Source organism: Dryobates pubescens, chromosome Z (genome assembly GCF_014839835.1).
Source record: "Dryobates pubescens isolate bDryPub1 chromosome Z, bDryPub1.pri, whole genome shotgun sequence".
NCBI classification, from domain to species: domain Eukaryota; kingdom Metazoa; phylum Chordata; class Aves; order Piciformes; family Picidae; genus Dryobates; species Dryobates pubescens.
In genome coordinates this window covers 39,256,089-39,275,849 of record NC_071657.1, presented here as the reverse complement: position 1 = coordinate 39,275,849, position 19,761 = coordinate 39,256,089, and the positions used below count along the sequence as shown (strand labels likewise).

The following is a 19,761-nucleotide window of genomic DNA, read 5'->3' as shown; positions in this document are numbered from 1 at the left end:
TCTCTAAGTGAATTTTTCTGATTATATTACTAAGGTGTAGGAATTCTTAGCTTAAAGTTTGCTATGGACAGCGCTACAAGCGCTGTTATTATACAGCAGAGTGTGTCCTCCTCAGATTTGGAAAACTGGAAGTTTGTGATTATACTCAAGTGATCTCTGCTCTTCATTTACATTTCCTCAAGCCTTGGAAATACAGCTTGTCTTCAAATATCTTGGTCTGTTTAGCTGTTGCGTTCATGTCCATAGAATGGTTTGGGACCTTAAAGATTCCAACCCCTTTGCCATGGGCAAGGACACCTTCCAGTAGACCAGGGTGTTCAAGGCCCTGTCCAACCTGGCCTTGCACACACTGGAACAGGCTGCCCAGGGAGGTTATGGGTCCCCATTTCTTGAGACTTTTAAAACCCACCTGGATACATTCCTATGCAGACTACCCTAAGAGACCCTGCTTTGGCATTTAGGTTGGACCCAATGATCTCCTAAGGTCCCTTCCAATCTCTAATATACTGTGATACTTCCAGGGACAAAGCATCCACAACTTTCCTGGACAACCTGTTTCAGTGTCTCACCACCCTCACTGTAAAAAGCTTCTTCCTAATATCCAGTCTATATCTACTCTCTTCCAGCTTAAAGCTATTCCCCCTTGTCCTATCACTACAAGCCCTTGTAAAAAAACCTTTTCAGGCTTTTTTGTAGGCCTCCTTCAGGTACTGGAAAGCTGCTATAAGGTCTCCACAGAACCTTCTCTTCTCCAGGTGCAACTCTCTCAGCAGGTCCCTGTAGGGGAGGTGCTCCAGCACTCCAATCATCTGTACCCTCTTCTGGTCTCTGTCCAACAGTTCAATGTGCTTCTTGTGTTGGGGACCCCAGAACTGGATGAAGTTCTCCATGTGGGGTCTCGCAAAAGCAGAGCAGAGGGGAAAAGTCACCACCCTCATCCTGGAAGTCACACTTCTTTTGATGCAGCCCAGGATATTGTTGGCTTTCCGGGCTGCAAGTACACAATGCTGGCTCATGTTGAGTTTTTCACCTACAAGGCACTGAGAGAGGCAGTGAAGAACTTGGGAGCACAAGCTGTCTTTCAATTGATCTTCCCAGTTAAAGGGAAGGGGATTTGATAGGGCTGATAGAATTGGGAAAATCAATAAATGGTTGAGGGAGTGGTGTCTTGGCTGTGGAATTTACTTTGAGAAATCTGTTCTTCTGAGGGAGAAATCTGTTGTTCCGGACACTGACAGGGTACGTCTTTCAGAGAAGGTGAAGATCATCTTTGTCAACAAGCTTTCTAGTCTAGTGAGGAGGGCCTTTAATCTGGGGTCAATGAGGAAAGGGATCCTCAATCCATCACGCATCAAGGCCAATGGCAGGCTGCAGGCTGGGAAGAGAGCCCCTGAAGTGCAGGATAAGGGAACCCCAGTCAGTAAATAAGCTTCAGTGGAGGCCAGACTTAAATGCCTCTACATTAATGTTGTTTAAGCATATTGTGCTGTATTTTGACTGTCATTTGTGACTGAAATGGTATTTCTTTATATTGCCATTTTTTCTTCTATTTCTGCCCTCTTCTGGTTGCTGTCTTCTAATTCAGCTGCCATGTAACTTCCCTTTTTTGCCTGTTTTGCCATTTTTCCACTTCCTCTTGCGAAGCCTCTGTGTTGACACACTATCTCCCTTCAGTTTCTTGAAATATATTCAGAGTTTTGCTTTCACAGCAGCTAGAGCTTTCTAATGTCAATTTGTGTGTATTCCCTCTCCAGCTCTATCTGGCATGTACAGCTTAACTGATGCCCAGTATGATACACTAGTTTTTCTTCCAGTCTTGCCTCTTTGTGTTCTTTGACAATTACAGGCCTAGCATGATCCAAATTTTTGTTGTATATGGTTTAGAAGATCTACTGACTCTCTTGTCTCTCTTCTTTTCTGGATTCTTGAATATTCTAGAATCCTTTCTCTTTCCTCTGCCATCCTCTTCTCCCTGCTCTCCTCCCCATACCTACTTTTCTGGATTGCTTTTATTTTAATTTCAAATCAAAATCACAATAGGACTTCACATTCCAGATTGTGACATCTTAGCATTCGTTCAAAAATGTTTTGACATAAATTCTCTTGGCTATTCCCTTTGGTCACTGCCATTTTATGGCAGCTTTTCCTGTTTATACTGTGGGAAAGTAGTTCAATTCAGAAACTTTGGTCTGAGTTTCTTTACATACTGGCTAGTTAACTAAATGAGTAAGTCGATTCTTCAGAGGTACTGGGCCGGCACAGGTTCTTTGTTAGTAACTGAATAAATAAAGCAAACTTGAGAGTCCTCTGGTATTTAGAATATTGGATGGTGAGGTCAGTATTGCCGAAGGTGTATAGGAGTTGAATAGCTGAACAAAATCTTTGAATAAGTTGTCGTATTTAAACTCTGTCTCTAAATTTGAAAAAAGGTAGAAATTTCTCCAAGAGCTTCCTTTGTGAAAAATCACTATATCAGAAAAAAAATCAGGATTTTTCTTTCTGGGAATGTACATTACTTGGTGATTTTCCTAACAAAAAGATTGATATCAAATTGGGAGAATCAAAAAGGTCAGTTTGCCTTCTACATTTTTTGATAAACACAATGGGCTGCCATTCACTGTGGCAGAAGGCTGTTTCATGTTTTTTTTTCTAGGAGGAGGAGAAAGGCTCAAGCTGAGAAATAATTTTCTGTTTTACTTGATTTCTACAGATTAGAAGCTGCCAAAGATGACTACCGAATACGCTGTGAAGAACTAGAAAAGGAAATTGCTGAACTGAGACAACAAACAGAAGAGCTTACTACACTGGCAGAGGAGGCTCAGTCTTTGAAGGATGAGATAGACGTACTCAGGTAAACTGTTCTGTTAACCATTTTTAACTGTTAGTTTTTAATTCTTTTGGTTCCTGTACTTAATGTTCATTAGCTTTTATTTATATAGTTTTTAATATTAAATTTAAACACTTTGTCAGTGCAAAGGTTCCTTTAGATCCTCTAGCGAAGTAAGCAGAACACCATATAATTCTTCTTAAGTAAATTTGTTATTTATTATGCACCTAATCAATAACTACTAGTAGACTTAGCAATCTTACAGCATCCTATGGTTGTGACAAGTTATTCACTGGGCTCTTGAACATTCTTTAATCCTGACTTATGGATGTGTTCTTGTTTCCTAGTTGCATGATTTCAATTTTTGATGGTGCTTTTAGTTCATCATAATGCTAATATGAACAATTTTTTTCTACAGCTCTTTTCATTTTTAGCACATGGAGTTGTCATGATTTGATGATTCTCAGGGTTAATAGGGCAGCCTTTTTTTACTATGGAAAATAATCCCTCAGTTGTAGCATCTTGTTGTTATGCAGTATCCAGAACAATTTCCCACTACCTGCTTGTATCACCCTTTCTAGCAAAGCTTATTTTAATATTACCTTTTCTAATTTGCCAGCAGCTTTCTGCCAAAGCTGCCTGTCTTTTCCTCCTCTGTTGTTATATATGGAATAAGCCCATCAGGCTGCACAGTTATGTGGACTATTTGTGTGGGCAGCTTAGGTAAAAAGAGTAATACCTTGCTTCATACAGAGGCTCTGCACTTCGTTAGGGATTAAAGAGATTTAGCTTGTCTCAGTGTTCCACAGTCTGACCATCAATTCAATGAAGGACTCTCCTAATTTCATAGGAAATTGGTGTGTAAATCATTTGGTTCTAAAATGAAACTGGGTACAGTAATGGTAGCAGGGATGTGGGTGGCTGGGGGTAAGAAAAATTGCTGTCCTGGTAGCGGATTGAAAAAAAATTTTAAACGTTATGAATGGAGCCTGGTGGGTTTGGGGTTTTGGTTGGCTGGTTTGGTGAGGGTTCTTTTTTCACTTGTGTGTGTGTGTTTGTTAGTTCTGTTAGTTTTTTGCATGGTTGGGTTGTTTTTTTTTTGTTGGTTGGTGGTTTTGGGGTTGGTTTGTTTGTTTGGAGATTTGTTGGTTGGTTGGTTGATTGGTTGTCTTTTTTGGTTTGGTTTCTGTTTTGGGTTTTGTTTTTTTAAACAAATCAGGCCCCAAAGCTGTTACAATACATGAAGTATATGCTGCCCAATAAGATTTTATTCCTGGCTATCAATACAAGAATTTGAAAGGCAGAAGATTGTTATTCTTCACCCTTGTAAAAGTGAACTGAGGACTGATCTATAGTTGAAAAGAAATGGGTGGGTGTGAAGGTGCTTTAGCTATTATTTTAAGATTGGGAGCAGATAAGAAGGCTGTATTAGGAAGAGTGATAGTATCCAAAAGCTAACCTTCAGCAGCTTTTGGGAATGACAAATAGTTATGGAGGAAAGCAGACAATTTGAAAGTGAAAAAATAAGTTACAGGAGGATATGCTTGGTTTATTTTCTTGCCAGGATGCCTCAGAATACCTGCATTAATGCAAAATACTGAGAAAGCATCAAGGCATTTAATTTTGTAAGTTTTCAGAGTACAATTCTGATGCAAACCTGTCCCTGCAGGCACTCTTCTGATAAAGTAGCCAAGTTAGAAAGTCAGGTAGAGTCATACAAAAAGAAATTGGAAGACCTGGGTGATTTGCGACGGCAAGTGAAGCTCTTAGAAGAGAAGAATACAATGTACATGCAAAATACTGTGAGCCTGGAAGAAGAACTAAGGAAGGCCAATGCAGCACGCAGTCAGCTGGAGACATACAAGAGACAGGTGAGAACAGACATCATCAATTCAACACTTCTCTGTGCTGTTCAACACTTTTTCGTTATAACATTTAAAAAAGAAATTATGAACCAACAGCTCTGTGTGTTTAGAAGACCTCCCATGTTTTGTAGGCACTACCTTTATCATCCTTTCATGCAATTCTAATAATTATTTCAAGTTTACATTAGTTTATCAGCAAGCAGTACTTCTTACATTCAAAAAGTAAACAGATATTAAGATTTTTTTTCTCAAATTATTCCTGATTCATATTCAGTAATGAGGCTTGAATTAGAGCCTCTTACTTCAGAATAAAATAGCCACTTCCAGTAGTGAAGAAGGTACCACAGCTTAGGTAAGTAATTTCTGTGATTAAATAACTTTTTAAGGTCCTAGTTTGTCTAATATATTTGAATTTGCCCAGTTATGAAGAGAAATGGGCACATATCATTCCTGTTGTTTAAATGCACCCAGTAGAGTACAAAATGTTTCACCAGCACTTTCTGTGGTGTGAAAGGCATTTTTTCTCCTGCTGATCAAAGTGCCATGTAATCCTGTTCCTACAAAGGTGGAAGATGTTTTTAGTCTTCTCTCTGCTGTTATACTGCATTGACCTGACACCGTTAAGGAATTTTTGTTACCGGGCCAGACTGTAGTTCATTAAGGTGATAGTGTCTGCTGTGTATTTTTTCCTGCTCATAAGCTCAAATGGTCATGATGCAGGGGTCCCTATGTGTCAACCTTAAGCAGAATAAAAGTATGGAAGCATCCTCTAATAATACTGCAGGCCCAGGAGCAATTCAAGGCCCTAAGACTTCATAGCTGTTTACATGCAGCTGACTATCTTACAGGTTGCCCAGAGAGGTCATGGAGTTTTTGTCTCTGGAGACTTTCAAAACCTACCTAGGCATGTTGCTGTGCAAGCTGGTTTAGGCAAACCTGGTTTCACAGAGAGGCTGGAATAGATGATCTCCAGAGTTCCCTTCTGTCTCCTACCTTTCTGTGGTGTCTAGTTTTAAGAACAAGTTTTAGCCTCTCTGGGCTAGTTGTATGTACAGTCCAAATGATTCCACCAGAAAAAAAGAACTCTGACAAGAAGAGTGCTGAAAGAAAGAAAATAATGACCTTTCACATATAAGTAGTTTCATGCTTACTGGCAACAAAAGTTTCCTTCAGTTGAAAAACTGAGCATGCAATATAGTTATCTAACTTTGACATCTGCATCTGATCATTCTTATTTCATCAGCGACAAGGACTGTGGAAGGAGCAGTCCTATCATTTGTGCTGCAAAAGCACTCCATTATTCGTTGTGTTTTATGGGTAGTATATCATGTCTGAGAAACTGTTGATTTGTATAAAACTGTTCTGTTAGCTGAGACTGGAAAAAGCCTTGTATGTCTCATAACAGATTTCTTCACCAAACCACAGTGCCTCAAAATGAACACACAGTGAGTTTGCCTTCAGTGTCTCTAAGGCTGGATGCCGTTTGAGACCTGCTTGTGAATCTGAGCTGTCACAAAATCAGTTTCTGGGAATCCTAAACTGGGCTATTTGAATTAAGATCACAAAATTGTCAAGATTAGATGGGACCTCAAAGATCATCTAGTTCCAATCCCCTTGCCATGGGCAGGGATACCTTCCACTAGATCAGGTTGCTGAGAGCCACATCCAGCCTGGCCTTAAAAACATCCAGGGATGGGGGCTTCCACCACCTCCCTGGGCAAGCTGTTCCAGTGTCTCACCACCCTCATGGTGAAGAACTTCTTCCTAACATCTAATCTAAGTCTCCCCTCTTCCAGCTGGGATCCATTCCCCCTAGTCCTATCACTGACCGACACCCTAAAAAAGTCCCTCACCGCCTTTTTTTGTAGACTTCCTTCAGATATTGGAAAGCGACAATAAGGTCTCCTCAGGTGTAAGGATCCTGATGTTTGTCACTACTGAGCACTAGTGTGCCCCTGTAGTAGAATGCATCTTGCTTGGTGTGTGAAGGATCCAATCCCACTTGTGATGATGCCATCAGAGGAGATAATTTTTTGGCTTGGAGGTTCTGCGCTGTGCAAGCGAAAGTTCAAATTCTTACAGTAACCTTGCAAAGAAATTGCATCTTCACCCCACACATCAGTTTCAGTGAGATGAGGTTACTGGTGGTGTATTGTGTGGGGAGATGTAATAATACTTATTTAAGAGTTTTTGTTCACTGTTCTGAAATCAAACATAAACATTTTCCAAGACACTTTCTGTTGCAGCCTGAGGAATTGAAATGTGAAGATTCCAGGATTATTTTTGTAATTTTAATTCAGCCCCTTTGTGCATGTGCATTCTGATATATATATATTTTTTAATTGTCTTGCTTTTCTTTGCTGCAAGATTCCTGCTTTGCGCATTCCACGTGTCAGATAACACTTAGTGAATGTGATGGCAGTTCATTTTTCATTTTTGTTTTTTCTTTTTAATATTCTGCTTTACCATGTAGTTGTATATCTCTCTGTACACTCCCAAGTTCTCATTCAAAACAAACCATTTGCATGAATGATTACAAACATTAATGCATTTGTTTCCATTTGAGGGGAAAATATACCTATTTTGTAGTTGGGGGCACAATCACAAATCAAGGCCTGCTTTTTTTTTATACCTGCAGTTATTCTGATAGCCTCAGTGATCAATCTCACATGTGAGAAATTAGATATTTTCATACATAATATTTTTATTTTATTTTTAAACTTAAATTTCAGAAGTGGCAGACTTGTGGGGTTTTTTGCAGCCTTTAATTGAAGAACAGCAGCAAAGTCCTTCTCTAAGACTTAAGACCATGCAGAGTTTTAGGCCTGGCATTTCTTTTGCTATACCTATAGACACTGAAAATATAAATTAAAAGTGCTAGGCAACCTTGATATAGGCATGACTACTACTTTGCATCAGAGTAAGTTAATCACTTTCTCTCTAATCTAAAAGCCATGAAAAAGCTGTCTTATGAATTGCTTCAGAAGAAGCTATATATCTTTAGCTGAGTCTTTGTTCAGCTTTTGTGTTTTCAGGTTAGTCTTTATTCAGTTGACTTGCTTCCATGCTTTCTGCATGAGCTCTGCTGATGTTCTGGGAAAGAGACTTTGCTAATGAAGGTGGAGAGTTTTGATAAGGCAAGACTTCATTCATAGTTTCTGCTCAGCTTTTAGATTTCTGCTCATTTAATATTAAAAGTTCTTTATTGATACGTAGTTGAAAATACACATGTGACTGTTGGCAATGTTTCCTTCTGAAGTAAACTACTTATGAGCCTGTGGCTCGATCTTTGTATTAGCCCATTAAGAATGATAAGGAAGATCTCAGGTTAGAATATGTTACCTGGCTGCGTAGACTTTTGGTGTGGAATTCTGAGTGAGGCTTGTGAAACATTTAACAAAAGGTATAGATAATTTGCCTTCGGAATGTTTTTGTTTTTCCTAGGCCTCTCAAAATACAGGAGGATTTTTCTGCTTTTCCTAAGCTCTTAGAACTACATAGTTGGTTTTGGTTTTTTCTGTGAACCATGGCTGGTCTTAAATTCTTGAGTTTAGATACCAAAAATATTTAACAGTTTTTGTTTATTTTCCTTGTACTAACACCTAATATTTGAATACTGTTGGTTTTACTGGAACACAGAATAACTGATGAAAGAAGGTTTTAGTATGTCCTATAGGTAACTATTTTACTTGTTTACAACATGGCTTGTGGTGCATGGTAATTGGCTATTTTGTCTTGTGTATTTTGGTTTAATATTAATATTTGTAGACAAATTATTGATTCTTGTCCTCACAGGCAGTTGAACTACAAAACAGGTTATCTGAAGAATCCAAGAAAGCTGATAAATTAGATTATGAATGCAAACGACTGAAAGAAAAAGTAGACAGCCTCCAAAAAGAAAAAGATGTAAGTTCCAAGGTGTTATTTTTTTGGTAGTAGCGATAGCAACTTTATGTCCTTGATAACACAGAGATATGGTAATTATAGTTAGCCATTTGCAGTAAGCTTTTTAAATTAGGAAGTCTATTTTCACGTAAGATTTTTCTAATGTTTGAATATAAGATCCTTTTTAAACGTAAAAATTGTACAGCATGGAATTAAATGACTGTACAAAAACACATGCAACTCATTTTTAAGAAGAAAATCCTTCATATTTGGGATCTGAAGTGATTTCTTTTTCTTTTAGTGTAAGAAGGTCAATAAACATCCATGGTCATTGTAATTTTTTATAAAAAACTTCTTAAAATCAGATTTCTACAGTGTCACCCTAGAGCTAGAGTCCTGTTGAATTTTTTTCCCTAAACCATTCCTTGAGGTACCATCAGCATGCTTCTTTTTGTGGAGTCAGTGCTACTGTAACAAGAGGCTTGGAAGTCACGTTAGAGGGATGTGTTTGTTGAGAGAAATCTCACATTTTATGGCAGCTTCTTGTTGATCTATCTTGTACTGCCAACATGGAACAGACAGGATGGATACCAGTCTATTCCCTTTCTCCGTTATTTGCTGCTAGTGATTCTGTGGTTAATTGCTCTGGTCCTCTATTCCCAAAACTTGATCCTTCAGACTTCTTTTGCACATTATTGTTTCTCACTAGGTTATTTTGGCTTGTTTCATAAGAATATATATGCAGGTGCCTCAAAATACATCAAAGCAAGGCCAGAACTTTTGAGTTAGCATTTTCTTAGACTTCTTTTCAGTGTAAATCCATCTATCCATCAGCTGAAATCTCCATAGGCTTTTCCCTCAATAGTCATGTTTCCTGACCAAGTGTTTCCAAAATTTCCAGTCCCTGCGCTGGAATGGCACTTGAACTGGAAGTTTTCAGTTATTTTCTGTTTACAGGTCATTGATTTCCATATTGTATTAAATTTGCAACCTGTTGGGCACACTTGTCCTTGATATCACTTCCATGTGCCTTACCATTCAGGTTCAGATGCCCATAGTAGCTGTATTTGTGCTGCGCTTTAGCTTTCTTTCCTGCTCTTTAAAGTCTGGTTTTGTTTTAGTTTTGTTATGTTTGACAATGCTAAGTTTGTGTCTGTGACTTACCCATTGCTTGGTAGACCATTTCATCTTGCACAAAGGATCTGAATTGCAGGCCGTGGTCACACAGTTTTCTGGCTCACCCCTTGGCAAATGGCATTTTTGGGGGACAAATGTTGTTTTCTTTCGAATGGATATGCACCTGTTGGAAGTAGATTACAGGTGAAGTATCTCAAACTTGAATTAGAGGTTCACTAACTGTTACCTACTCTTTCTGTTCCTTGTCACATACATATCGGTAAAGCTGTCCACCACAGATCACAAGCTGTATAGTGGTATCTTGCTGGTTATAGTTTGGAAGTGGTTAACGAAATTGATTTTGTCCATGTCTTTATGTTCTGGCAGAGCGTGGTAGGGGTTTTTTTGGATGTCTTTAGCCACATAGCTTGAGATTTTACTTTTGTGGTGTGTTGTATGACAAGTATTTAGATATCTGATTAGTTCACTTTGCAGTTTACAAATGAAGCACTAGATCTTTTTCTATTGATTAAAATATTCTGGCATTTGATTAATCACCTTGGTGTTTTTTGACCAATGGCAGCAAACTGCAGAATCTTTGCTTTCAGCAGCTCAATTTGAATACTCCTCTTTCACACTTTTTTCTCTAGTATTTATGTTAAAAATATTTTCTTTTCACCTGGAGGTTTTTTGAAATCAGTTGCAGCACTAACAAAATGTACACTTCATTGAAATTGTTCTGACAGTCTTGTTCTGGCTCTTGCACCAGAGTTCATCATGCAGGAAGAAGAAATAGAATAGAATAAAATTAACCAGGTTGGAAAAGACCTTTGAGATCATCAAGTCCAACCTATTACCCAATGCCATCTAATCAATTAAACCATGGCACCAAATGCTTCATCCATTCTCTTCCTAAATACTTCCAGGGACAGTGACTCCACCACCTCCCTGGGCAGCCCATTCCAATGGCCAGTAACTCTTTCTGTGAAGAACTTTCTCCTCACCTCGAGTGTAAACCTCCCCTGGCACAGCTTGAGACTGTGTCCTCTTGTTCTGATGCTGGTTGCCTGGGAGAAGAGACCAATCCCCACCTGGCTACAACTGTCCTTCAGGTAGTTGTAGACAGCAATACGGTCTCCCTTCTTCCATGACATATAGAGCCTCCCTGATGTACAGGGCCAACCTTCCACCCCTTCTGCCTTGCCTCTCTCTCCTGAAGAGCCTGTAGCCATCAAGTGCAGTGCTCCAGTTATGTGAGTCATCCCACCACATTTCTGTGATGGCAACTACATCAAAACTCTCCTGCTGTAACAAGGCTTCCAGCGCCTCTTGTTTGTTACCCGTACTGCATGCATTAGTGTATATGCACTTCAGCTGGACTGCTGGTATCACAGTATCACTGTATTACCAAGGTTGGAAGAGACTTCAAGGATCATCAAGTCCAACCTGTCACCACAGACCTCATGATTAGACCATGGCAGCAAGTGCCACGTCCAATCTCCTCTTGAACACCTCCAGGGATGGTGACTCCACCACCTCCCTGGGCTGCCCATTCCAATGACGAACGATTCTTTTATGGCCCTCAGGCTCCTGTCTGAGGGGACTGGTTTCAGCCCCTTCCCCCTTCAAATCTAGTTTAAAGCCCTGTCAGTGAGACCTGCCAACTCCCTTCCTAGAACTCTTTTCCCTCTGGGGGATAGGCTGTTCGCATGTGCTAGGATTTTTCTCCCCCTCTGGGACAGATGTACTCCATCTGTTGCTAGCAGAACGTGGCACTTGGCGCCATGGTTTAGTTGATTAGATAGTGTTGGATGTTAGGTTGGACTTGATGATTAAGCAGATAATCGGGCTGCTCACACCTAATGCAGGTGTTATCTCCATTGCCCTCCATTTCAGGTGCCAGATCCCCAAAATCAAAATCCCCAAAATTCTGTTGCTGGCACCAGCCTCTGAGCCACATTTTAATTACACCTGCTGTCCTGTTCCTTTCAGTATTCCTTCCTGCAACTAAGGGTATTGATGAAAAAATTACCTATACCCCTGACCCCTCAACCAGTTTTCCCAGAGCCTTCAAGTCCTGTTTGATTGCCATTGGACCTCTAGTTTCAACATCATTGCTCCCTACCTGTGTAACTATCAAGGGATAGTAATCAGAGAACTGTACCAGACTAGGCAGCCTTCTGGTAACATCTCTGACTCAGACCCCAGGGACGCAGCAGACTTCCCTGTGGGAAAGATCTGTCCAACATATGGTGCCCTCTGTTCCCCTCAGGAGGGAATCACCAATAACAATTACTCTCCTCTGATGCAGGGGGCAGGCTGTTTTGCTTTAGGCAGCACCTCAGACAGTGTGTATTCTCTCTTCTCATTCACCTCACCTTCAGCTTCCAGTGCCCCATATTTATTTTGCAAGGGCAACTGGGAAGGTGAAGGGAACCATGAGGGTATTACTTAGCATCTCCTAACAGGGACTGTATCCATTTCCTGCTGCATCTTGGGTCATCTCACTCTGCTAGGGGAGCCTGCAGAGCCTGGTTACTCAAATCCAACTCCCTTTCACATTCCCTTGCAGTGCTATGTCTAGCAACTTCTTCCTTCAGTTCAGTCCCTAGATTAAGCAGATAATTGAGCTGCTCATACCTAATGCAGGTGTTATCTCCATTGCCCTCCATTTCAGGTGCCAGGCTCCAGCACTCTGCAGCCAGTTGCCTGGACACCTGCCTGCTTATGTTTGACCTCAGTCTGGGTCGACAAAAATCTTTTGAAAAGAGCTTTGTGGCACGTTACCACCATCCCTATCCCTGGCCACTGACCAACTGGAGAACGATTCAGGAACAAGCCCACATGACTCAGCACCTCCCTCCCTCTGGTGAAAGCACCCGCCACTGCAATGGTCTCTGCCCATGCTGCACTGGCCTCTCAGAAGAGAAAAGCTGGCTTGGGGATATGGGGGGAACCTTCCTACTGTATTTTGTCCAAGCTACCACAGAGGCTTCTACACTCTGTCGGTTGACCCAGCACATGCCGCTAGCTGCAATTGAGTGGGAAGGCTCTCTTGCCAAATGGTGGTCATGCAGCTCAGCTCTCCTGCATTTAAATTTCCCACAGCTGACATCACCCTCTTGAGCAGACATGTGAGAAGACAACCCTGCTGGCCCTCACTGTCTGCTAAGGTCTTCCTGCCCCAAAAAGCCCCCAAAAGAAACCAAAATGGAGTGCCTCTTGGCTTGAGCATGCCGGTCCCAAGTGCTGGTCCCGAGCAGCTCTCTTGTCAGATGGCAATATAGTTAAAGCCTCTTGTCACACCTCACCAAAATGCTCTCTGCCAAAGTGATTCCAAGTCTTGGATCCATTTGGGCTGAAATACTAAGTATATGTCAATCAAACTGTGAGCTCCTTGCATTTCATCTTGCTATCAGCTGACACAACTCCACATCTAGAGAGAGACAAGATCTGTTCTGGACCTTTTAGCAATACTGGACATGTCTGATTTTGGAGCAAACTGCAACTTGTGTCTTTACATAGTTGCAATTTCTCCTTTTATTTGAATCATCGCAACATTGTGGATAAAAATTTGCTGCTAACTGGAGATTATGATTTTTTTTTGCCAAAAGGTAACTCGTGGCAAATCAGGAGACATTTGCCTGATGCTACTAAAAAGCCCATTATCTGGATTCCATGATGACACAGTCCTGTTCTTGAGCTCTCTTTGGACCGAACCTCAAGAAACATGTTGGGGTGGGGGGAGTGGGGGGGGCAGTTGTGGGTGTTTTTTGTTTTATTTTTTCTATAAGTAGGATGCTGGTGAATAGCAAAGCCAGTTGACAGGAGGAAGAAGATAGAGAAATGCTCTCACACTTTCACTGTTGAAAGATGAACAGAATGAAGTTAATGCAGTTTGATTTTTATGTTGACTGTACTCATCTGCTTTTTACTTCTACCCTGGTTAAATCATGGCTTCTTGGTGAGGGAAAAAAAGTCTACAGTCTCTTAATTCAGTTTTCTTTCCCTTGAAATTGGCCCCAGTGAGCGGGGAAAAGGAGGATGGCTCAGTGGCCCTAGTGGGTGCTGTTTACTATCTGGTACTAGAACTTTGTGTCACTAATACCTTGATTTTTCTAAGCTTGTACCCTGATACTTTTACTATAGTAAGTGTAATACAGAGCAGCAGCCCTTGTGAAAAAAATAAACAAACAAACAAAACCCCAAAACAAACAAACAAAACCCAACAAACTAAAAGCAAACACCAAACCACAGCTCATGTGGAATATGTAATATTTATGTTTATTCTGTTACAAAATAGATTGAGTTGCCTTAATTTGGAATAATCTCTAGAGCTGAGTTAAATTCTTTTTGAAGTGTTGAAAGCTGTACCTTTTGGCATAGGATTTATAGTGCTAAGACTGATACTCATTCTCTTTCCAATTATCCAGAGATTAAGAACAGAAAGGGATTCTTTGAAAGAAACTATTGAAGAGCTTAGATGTGTACAAGCTCAGGAGGGGCAGCTCACCACCACAGGTAAAGGACAAATAAGAAAATTAAATGCATCTTTTCTGAAGTTTACATGACTTCTGTGGAGACTATTGAATGTGCACAGAACAAGTTTAAGCTCCTTCAAGAAAAACAGTAAAAAGCTGCTTCAACTATTCATAACTTTGTAAATATTTGAAAAATTCATACAGCATTTAAATACTACATTTCAGTCTCCTCTCCCGTGTGATATTTTTACAATGTATTTCTGATTTCTGTGTGGCTACATAATTTTCTTAAGAAAGATACTAAGTTTTGTCATGTGCATATGGTGTTACATGTGTTGCAGTTTATTTTTATGTGTAATGCTGCAGTTTTATAGTTCTTAGACAAGCGAAGTACAGAACATATACCACAGAATGGACACAAACAGCAATCAAAATAACTCTCCAAGTAAAAGTGTGGTTGTCTGTCTGTCTTGCTGTAGCCCAAGTTTGTGCCACTTTTTCATTGTCTAGCATTATTCTGAAACTAAAAGGTTCTAGTATTTCCTATTTGAAAAGAAATTACTGGTCTAACTGCTAATTTTTTTACTTTTCCTAATTCAGGATTGATGCCTCTGGGAAGACAAAAGCCTTCAGACAGTTTAGCAGCAGAAATTGTTACTCCTGAAATAAAGTAAGCTAATGTGTGCTTTGGTTTAGCAATCTTTACAACATATCTACAGATAATTAGTTTCCAGTGTTACAAAGTTTCTAAAATTAGTATTTAGGTTTCTGCACAACAAGAGCTGTTATGCATAAAACTAAATTCAGTTGATCTCTCTTGAATTTGTATTTTGCTCAAAAAAATAAGGGAAACAAAAAAAAACCCACCAAACTCTTTATCCTCACATTGTGTCTCTTCCAGTAGAGTTCATGTAACTGCAGCCTATATGTGCATTAAGAGACAAAAATATTGGCAATGACAATGAAGAGTTATACAGGGGGAAAACTGACTAAATTTGTGAAAGGAAGAGTAGATTGTAAATTACATTTTGTATCATGGCAAATGTCTACAATATATTACAGGGAAGAACAGCGCCTGCAGTGCTGAAAACCATTGTATCTTAAAATGCTGCCACCTGCTGAGCTGCCCCAACTCTCACAGCCTATCCCCACAGGGGAGGTGCTCCAGTTCCTCTGATCATTTTCATGGCCCTCCTCTGGACCCACTCCAGCAGTTTGATGTCCTTCTTATGCTGAGGGCATGAGAATTCACCACAGTACTCCAGGAGGGTTTTCACAAGAGCAGAGGGTCAGAATTACCTCCCTCATCCATGTGGTCGCACTTGTTTTGCTGCAGCCCAGGATAAAGTTGGCCTGTGCAGCAAGTGTACATTGCTGGGTTATGTTCATTTTTCCTTCAGCTGACATCCCTAAGTCCTTCCCCTCAAAACTGCTCTCAAGGCAGTCCTCACCTAGTCTATATTTGTACTTGGGATTGTCCCAGCCCAAGTATAGGACCTTGTACTTGGCCCACCTCTCAAGTCTGTCCAGGTCCCTCTCAATGGCATCCCTTACTTCCAGTGTATCAGCTGGACCACACAGCCTGGTGTCGTCAGCAAGTTTGCTGAAGGTGCACTCAGTCCCACTGTCCAAACGGCTGACAAAGATGTTAAACAGCACTGGTCCTGACGCTTGAAGGACACCACTTGTCACTGGTCTCCATTTGGACATGGAGCCATTGGCTGCATCTCTCCCAAGTGCAACCTTCCAGCCAATTCCTTATCCAGCAAGTGGTCTACCTCTCAATCCCACACTTTGCCAATTTGGTGACCAGGATATAATAATAATAATAAACCAGGTTGGAAGAAACCTTCAAGATCATCGTGTCCAGCCCCTCAACCAATCCAACCCACCTAAACAACTAAACCATGGCACCAAGTACCCCATCACGTCTCCTCCTGAACACCTCCAGTGATGGTGACTCCACCACCTCCCCAGGCAGCCCATTCCAATGGGCAATCACTCTCTCTGTATAGAACTTCTTCCTAACATCCAACCTAAACCTCCCCTGGTGCAGCCTGAGACTGTGTCCTCTTGTTCTGGTACTGGCTGCCTGGGAGAAGAAACCAACATCCACCTGTCTACAACTTCCCTTCAGGTAGTTGTAGAGAGTAATAAGGTCACCCCTGAGTCTCTTCCTCTCACTGAGGTCAGGCTGACAGGCCTATAATTCTCTGGTTCATCCAACCGGCCCTTCTTGTGGATGGGCACCACATTGGCCAGCTTCCAGTCGCCTGGGACATCTCCAGTGAGCCAGGACTGCTGGAAAATGATGGAGAGCGGCTTGGCCAGCTCATCTGTCCCATGGACTTCTTGGGGATCCAAGCAGCTGAGGAGAGCTCCAATGACCTGCTCCTGGAACAGAGGGAAACTATCCTGCTTCCTGCCAGCTCTGCAGGCCAGCCATCTGGAAGACGTTCTGTCCTGCTAGTAAAAATTGAGGCAAAGAAGGTGTTAAGTACCTCTGCCTTTTCCTCATCCTTTGACAGAACATTTCCCTCCATGTCTACCAAGGAGTGGAGGTTGTCCCTGCCCTTCCTCTTGCTATTAATATATTTATAGAAGGACTTTTTGTTGTCCTTCACAGCAGAGGCCAGTCTACACTCTAAATGTGCTTTTGCCTCCCTAATTTTCTTCCTACATGATCTAGCAACATCCTTAAACATTTTATGGGTTGCCTCACCTTTCTTCCAAAGATGATACACCCTCTTTTTTTCCGTTAGTTCTATTAAAAGTTCATTACCCATCCAGGCTGGCCGTCTGCCCCGGCGGCTCATCTTCTGGCACATATCATGCAAGACATTGTCAAATGCTTTACAAAGCAGGTAGATGACCTCAGTTGCTCTTCTCTTATTCACTGATGCTGTAACTCCATCATAGAAAGCTACTGAGTTCATTCAGGCATGATTTGCCTTTGGTGAAACCATGATGGTTATCACCGATCACCTCCCTTTCATTTTCCGTATGCCTTAGAAAAGTATTCAGGAGGATCTGTCCCATGATGTTGCCAGGCACAGAAGTGAGACTGGCCTAATAGTTTCCAGGGTCCTCCTTTTTGCCTGCTGAAGATGGGGGTTATGTTTCCTCTTTTCCAGTCAGCAGGAACTTTACCAGATTGCCATGACTTTTGTCAAATATGATGGTTTGGCAACTTCATCCACTAGTTCCCTCAGGACCCATGGGTGGAACTCAGCAGGCCCCATGGACTTGGTCCACCTTCAGGTTCTTTAGATGGTCTCAAACATAATCTTTGCTAATAGTGGATGGTCTTCCTTTTCTCACTCCCTACCTTTTTCTGGAGCCCTTGCCAGTGAAGACTTGGGCAAAGTAGTCATTGAGCACCTCAGCCTTCTCCATATCCCATGTGACCAGGTCTCTATTTTTGCTTCTGAAGAGATCCACATCTTCCCTATGCTTTTTGTTCCTGAAGTACCTGAAGAAATTCTTGTTTGCTTCTGTGTACCTATCCATATTTAATTTTTTCTGCACTTTTGATTTCCTACCCTGATACCTGGCTGCTCAGACACTTCTTTGTAGTCCTCCCATGTGGCCTGTTCTGTTTCCATTCCTTAGAGACTCTCCTTTTTTTGCCCAAGTAAGTCCATGGCACCTTGTTCATCCATGCCAGCTTCCTGTCACTCTTGCCTGCACTCTTGGTCTGCACTGCTCCTGAGCTTGAGGAATCAATATTCCTTGAACATTGACCAGCTTTTTTTGGCCCCTCTTTCCCCATCTTCCCTTTTTAACCCAGCAAAGAGCACACCTGTCTAAACCATGAGCTGCTGGCTTCTCCAGCAGAGTGCTGTGAGGCACAATGTCAAAGCTTTGCTGAAGTCCAAGTATGCAACATCCACAGCCTTTCCCTTATCCTCTGGGTGAGTCACCTGGTCATAGAAGGAGATCAGGTTGGTCAAACAGGAGCTGCCTTTCATGAATCCATGGTGGCTGGGCCTGATCCCTCGGTTGCCCTTTACTTGCTGTATGAACATACCTAAGATGAACTGCTCCATAATCTTTACTGGGGCTGAGGTGAGGCTGGTGGGCCTGTAGTTCCTCAGATCCTCCTTCTGGCCTTTCTCCGTAGATGGATGTCACATTGGCAAGCTTCCAGTTTTCTGGGACCTCACCTCTTAACTGGGAGTGCTGATTAATGATGGAGAGTAGCTTGACCACCTGCCTCAGTATTCTTGGGTGGATTTGATCTGGCCCCATAGACTTGTGGGTGCCCAGGTGGCATAGCAGGTTTTGAACTTTAGGATTTTTTTTTTTTTTTCACCAAAAGGATTGTGAAGCTCTTAAACAGGCTGCCTAGGCAAGTGATTGAATGTGGGAGCTGTTTGGGAGCTGTTGAGTGACGAATGAAGGCATGAACCTTCTTGCCATACAGCAACAAAATTCCAGAAGTGCAGAGAGCAGAGAATCTCAGACGTCCTCCCAGAAGTCCTTTGTTGCTGCATTGTAGAATCCCTAGCATCACAGAGTCTGAGTCCCACTTAGAGAAGAAGTTCCCAAAGCTCTTAACAGATGAAGCAGCTAACAAAAGTCCTGAGCATATCCCTAGCAGCATCCCTACGTCAAAGCACTAGCTGAATCTCTAGCCAAACTCCCTAGAGCAGCCCTAACCACCCAATCTGCTTTATAGCTCAGAGTGGCTGATTTTTATACTCTTTGTTATCAATCACCTAACCAGTAAAATCCAACCACGTACATAAGCTAAAATCTTTTACCAATAAGAGGTGCCAACATGTTGTGCTGGGTTGAGGCAGCCCCCTCTCCCCACCATGGGCAGAAATAAAACACTCAGACAAACGGATTGCAAAAGTGATGAAAGTTTAAATAGAAAGCAGTGAATGTTACAGAAAACCCAAAGCGCAGTGACAAAGAAAGATCCCAAAGCAAACCCAGAGGCATCCCATTCCCACCCATGACCCCCAGGGCTCCTTCTTCCCTCTCCCTCTGCTAGGCTAGTCTCAGCTGGCCAGGCCTGAGACTGCCATCCCCCCGTGGCCTTGGGCCTAGCAGGCCCAAAGCCAGGAGACATCTCCCCCAGTTACCGGCTCACAGAGGAGGAAGAAAAGAGAAAGCGCTAGACCCCGCACTGGATCTTAGAGTGGTGCAAAGAATTATGGTAGGAAATACACACAATTTCCTGTGTCCATCCCTCTGGGCTGGACTTCTGGACACAGGAAGTGAACACACCAGGGGGGCACACAGCTCAAACTGCAACATGCCACCCCTTATTTCATACCATAATTTTTGTGCCTAAACACATCATCAAATCAGAAATCTTCTGATGACATGTCTGGCGAAGTCCATATCTTCATCTGGGTGTCCACTTAAACAGTCTCTCATTCAAGCTCAAGTGTCAGTCCATTCCAGTTCTTCTCCTCTCATCTAATGGAACCTCCCGCGATGCAGAGTTCACTCTTCTGCGGTGCAAGCTCTTCATGGATCCGTTGGACATTCTGGTCACCTGGAAAGAACCTCACAACTTCTCAACCAAACCTTCATTCCCATCTCTATCTACTCAGCGGCATATTTCCACTCC

At 41.9% G+C, this 19,761-nt stretch overlaps 1 protein-coding gene across 1 annotated transcript in view; it reads left to right on the top strand.

Moving 5' to 3' along the window:
* HOOK3 (hook microtubule tethering protein 3) overlaps positions 1-19,761 on the top strand; it is a 97,892-nt gene that overhangs the window by 59,149 nt on the left and 18,982 nt on the right. The window contains exons 10-14 of the mRNA XM_054178997.1: positions 2,711-2,851; positions 4,497-4,698; positions 8,488-8,598; positions 14,127-14,214; positions 14,775-14,844. Coding sequence (XP_054034972.1) covers positions 2,711-2,851; positions 4,497-4,698; positions 8,488-8,598; positions 14,127-14,214; positions 14,775-14,844 — 612 coding nt within the window. The remainder of the gene's footprint in view (positions 1-2,710; positions 2,852-4,496; positions 4,699-8,487; positions 8,599-14,126; positions 14,215-14,774; positions 14,845-19,761) is intronic.